Raw genomic sequence first — 4,787 nt, 5'->3', positions numbered from 1 at the left:
CGGACTAGATGATCTGCTCAGGTCCCTTCCGACCCTAGAAACTATGAAACTATAAGTACTGTATTTGTGGGGGGTGACTGTGGGGTTTGGAGAGGAGGGTTTGAGGGTATGTGGGGTGTGCTGTCAATGGCCACTTGGGTAGCCCCACCCCTTGAAAGGTGCCCCACCCCCAATCAGCATCTTGGGGCTGGAAGTCCCACCCCAATCTCTGACCTTTGCCACCGGAAGTCTCTCCCCTTGACCCAGGATATACTTCTTTGGGGAAGAGGATTTGCCATCTTAGGGGGAAAAAACCAAATTGTATACTAAAAATCAAACACCCATAATATATTTTAATTTAATTTTAAAAAATATTTTTGTCCTGAGTTGTGTGTTTGTGCTGTATATGTAGAAGTGATTGCATAGCAGCTCAAAATGCAGTCTTACTCTAGTATATTGTGAAGGATGTTGGGGGGTGGGTATGGGTGGGTGAGTGTGTGGTTTGTGGGGAGCTGTGGGTGGGTAGGTATGGGGGTTTGTGTACGAGTGTTTGTGTGGGTATGGTATTGTGCAGGGCAGCTGATGAGTGGGCAGCAAAGTGGGGAAAGCGGCAGTGGGGGAGCAGAAGTGAGCGGCGTGCAGGAGCCCAGGGCCTGCAGAGAGACAGAGGAGCTGGCTGATAGCTTTGCATCTGTAATGGTTCCTCTAATACAACCCAGTCTGAACAAACAAACCAACTCATTTCTATATAAATGTACAGTTATCACTGAAAAGTTTTTAATAGAACAGGTGGCAATTATTTTTATTGTCTGTTAAAAGTTCTATAAAAATATACATAAGATTTCTGAAAACAGATATGCAACACTTTCCCAGGATTCTATTATAAATGTAGGGAAAAGTAAGAAGGTGAATCCAGGGGGGAAAAAAACAGCTAAATTTTGTTTTCACATACACAAACTCGGCTTATGGTGCAGTCAGTGGAAGCTGTATTTGCATACTCAGTAGGAGAATTTAGCTTACAGTCTGCAAGTTAAAAATTTGAGCATTATGAAAACTCTCTTTTCTATTTTAAGAGTTTAACTTTTTCTTTTAAAACTTTAAATTTGGGATTGTTATTCACTTTCTTATTAAATATGACCAGAAGATCCTCTTGTGTTTTATGATGCTCACCAGCTACTGCATGATATTGAGCTAAAACCTACAAACAAAAAAAGAAAAGAAAAGAAAAATAGTCCATGTTTAACAGGCATGATTTTTCTTTTACTCAAACATTTCTTGAGGGTGAAGTACACAAAGTGCTGTTCAACACAAAGTAAGCACTCGTTTAGAAATATTAAATAACTGAACTTTAGTAAGAAGTCTATTATAGAAAAAAACTCTAAGGGCAGCACTGTACCTAGACTCCTGGTGGCTCCTGGCTAACTTTTAGTCCCCCTTTGCCAGAGATAATGATAATAATAAAAAAAAATTACCATTTTCAGGCCCCCTTTCTGTCTGCGTGGCCACCCAGTTTGCCCATGCCTATGTCCAGCCCTGTCTAAGGGACCATGGTTGCACAGAGGCAAAAAATCCTAGTCTGCGTAAGGAATTTGTAAATTAAAATGAGTAAGTATAGATTAGAAGCCTTCATATAATTTAATGTTTAAAACGTATGTCCTCCCCTGTCCAGTAAAATAACAACAGGCTATGTGAAAAATACACATTGTACTTTCCTTTCCTATTGAAGGCTACAGATACATCAGTGTTACTTGCATGTAGTATTTTCAACCCTACGTAGGGTAACACAGGAGATGGCAGGTCTCCCCATTATAATATGACCCTTACCTGGTCAAGGTTTTAGAAACAAGACAAATCCTGCTTTTCTCAGCTCTTCCTCTATAATTCCACTAATGTGCCAAGTGTAACTAGGCAAAATCTGACCTGATTTGGATGTCAACCTTCCTATCTCACAAGTGATCTAGGTAGTGTTGTTGAAACATGTCCAATCTGGAACTATAATATTTTTAGCTCTTAGCAGTCAAGTATAAGGACTTCATGAACTCATTTAGCTGACTTCATAACTCAGGGGTGTTAGATGTGGCCCATGGAGCTCCATCAACATACCTGTGTGCTGCCCATGGGTCTCGGAATGGACCCGCATGTCACACGTGGCATATCAGTCTGTGCCCAGATCATGGGCAGGCCCTGTGGCATTCATCTGGCCTGCAGGGCTGGATGAGTTGGATATGCCTTCCATAACTGATGCAAGGCATACAGCTGAGAGCTGACTTAAGAGTTGCATACTGATATTCAATGGCGTATGACTATATGTGTGTTAAGCTCTTTTGTGCATGTAAGGTATATTCTCATACAGGTAAAAAAAAATCTATCAATGAAATCAGTTAATTTATAGAATGAAAGCTCTACTGTACCTTTTTTCTCAGTTTTTTAACTGAAATTTCATTGTCTGGTGCTTGGCTCAGAATGGCTTTGATAGTTCCCTTCCAGTTGAATTTACCTGTAATATTGTTAAATACATCCAGCAAAATGGTACTGTTAGATATTTTCTATTTTCAAGTCCTTCTTTCCACCAAACATGACAGCCAAAGTTTCTAGTTGGAGCTTTGCTTTCAATCTACTGATTACAGAACATTGTTCATTGTCTTTTATACCTGTCTCATGATACTCAAAACATTTTCCTAGCAAAATGGTCTTTAAAAGTATTATTTTGAAAGCTGGCTACCACTGAATGTATGATTAAACATTGCTTAACTGACAATGCACCATTCTGGGTAAAAGAGATGCTGAACTTCACATGAACACTAGCACTGAATGGGTCAAGTTCATAAAAGCTTATTAAGTCTGAAGATACCTTTATCTGCATTCCCACTCTCTTTATTTGTTTCCTCACTTCCTTCAGCTTCCATGGCTTCAGAGATGTTAGTATTTTTCTTTCCTGTTGTTGTGAAAGGTTCATCTAGAAATTTAAGAAATAAAAAATTAAGAGAGAAAAATAAATATGAGGAAAAATGCAGTATAGTAATAATAGTACAACAGTGTAAAATCTAATAGAAAAATGCTAAGATAAGTCAGGTTTCTTATCTTGGCCATTAGAGTGTTTTCAGTGAGGTTATTCAACATTTTTAATGTTGAAAAATAACTAATATTCAATATGGTTTATTTTAAAATTGGGCATAACGCATTTTATTTTACTTAATTGTAAATGCCTTTTGAAAAGTTAAATTATTCTAATAATTGAGACTGCTCGAAATAGCTTTTACTGAAAACAGAAAAACATGAAACATATTAGAGATGTACCGTCTACATGTTTAAGTTTTTGTTTCTTTACGTTCGGTTCCATCACTTCCTCTTCGTTCTGATAACCATTTCCATTTATTTCCAGCTTAGACGTATTATTCCTTTTGCGCTTTTTCTTTTTTTCTTCAATTTTGGAAGTTTCCTCACTTTTGTGCTCCATGTCTACATTTTCTTTCTTAGACTTTTTGCTTTTTTTCATTTCTAAGTTTTGCTGATTTTCTAATCTCATTTCTTTTTTCTCCTTCTTTTTGTTTTTTTGTCTTTCTTCTTTTCGTTCTTTTTTATTCTTTTTCTTCTCAGATTTATCAACTGAAGTTTCATTTTCCCCTACAGGTGTCGTATATACTTCACTTTTTGCGGATTCGCATCCTGTTTTCTGCTGTAGTTTCTCTTGTTCTTTTTGGTTTGTTCCCTTCTGTTGTAAGACAAACAATCTTTCACAAGCCTCTTGGCAATAGCTCCCATATCCACTACTTTATTTCTGAAAAGTTCTACAATTCCAATTTCAAGCAAGTTAAAGAAGATGACATCAGTTACCAAAATAACAGAATGAACTGGTGGAGTTAATAATTCATTTTAACTGAAGTGAGGCAGAAGTCTGTAGTGTAATCACCCCAACATTTCAGAACAGGACATTTTACATATGCGCACTTGTCACTTATTAGATTAGTTCACATAACTTTGCTTTTAAAGCAATTAAGAGATTGTTTCCAATCTAATATAATATGCTTTACTAACTGTTTTTAATTTCTTAGTGAATCTTGAGTTGTAATTTTAAGCTTAATACCAGAATTTCCATGTAGATGGGAACGTTGTAAATGCTAGGAAAACACTAATGGAATGGCAATAAAGAATTGGCAACAGCTCACCAAATCAGAATGTTAAGGAGATGGACAGCATCCAGATCAAATAGATGCAAGTTAAAAAAGAAGAAATAATAATAGTTACGGAGGTACTGGTTACAGTTCCATAATTATAGCACAATTCAATTTCATAATTAAATGTATGAAATATATGTAAATTGTTCTATATGAAGCAATACAGCGTGTAATATCACAGCAACAATCTGTCAGGATTTGAGTAACAAACTTAGTTCTGCCCTGTAGTAATAGAAAAGAGAAAAACTAACTGGGACTGTAGCCCCTAAGATGCCTCAAATACATTGATTACTGCATCACTCAGGGCAGCCTTAAAGTTGCTTCATAGTTTTAATTATGCATCTCTTACCTTAACATGCTCAAAATTTGTAACCTTAACTGCATTTCCTAGTTTTATAATGCTTTGTTGTGAAATAGTTAAGATATGCCTGTAATGTTTTTGCCTTTAACTTACTGACAATTTCAATCTTAAATTTATCCTAATGAAGTCTTTGCATTAAATTTAGAGTTGAGTTAAATAATTCTATAACGCTTCTTCCTAGGAAGAACTTTTTGAATTATGTGAATTTTAAATACAAGTTTTTACAGTATCCTTTTGAATTAATACATCATTCCACTGGACATGTAATAAGA

At 36.2% G+C, this 4,787-nt stretch overlaps 1 protein-coding gene across 2 annotated transcripts in view; it reads right to left on the bottom strand.

Moving 5' to 3' along the window:
- Nucleotides 1–753: 753 nt before the first annotated feature.
- Nucleotides 754–4,787, bottom strand: part of LYAR (Ly1 antibody reactive) — a 13,087-nt gene continuing 9,053 nt past the window's right edge. Inside the window, exons 6-9 of one of the 2 annotated variants that reach the window (XM_019553153.1) lie at nt 3,277–3,691; nt 2,831–2,935; nt 2,391–2,476; nt 754–1,177 (exon numbers count right to left, since the gene is read on the bottom strand). In XM_019553153.1, coding sequence (XP_019408698.1) covers nt 1,043–1,177; nt 2,391–2,476; nt 2,831–2,935; nt 3,277–3,691 — 741 coding nt within the window. In that variant the 3' untranslated portion in view covers nt 754–1,042. The remainder of the gene's footprint in view (nt 1,178–2,390; nt 2,477–2,830; nt 2,936–3,276; nt 3,692–4,787) is intronic. The other variant, XM_019553154.1, reaches the window with a different exon arrangement.

This window comes from Crocodylus porosus, unplaced genomic scaffold, assembly GCF_001723895.1.
Source record: "Crocodylus porosus isolate Cpor-Errol unplaced genomic scaffold, CroPor_comp1, whole genome shotgun sequence".
NCBI lineage: Eukaryota > Metazoa > Chordata > Crocodylia > Crocodylidae > Crocodylus > Crocodylus porosus.
Note: the sequence above shows the minus strand (reverse complement) of the source record. Positions and strands in the feature narration are given on the sequence as shown.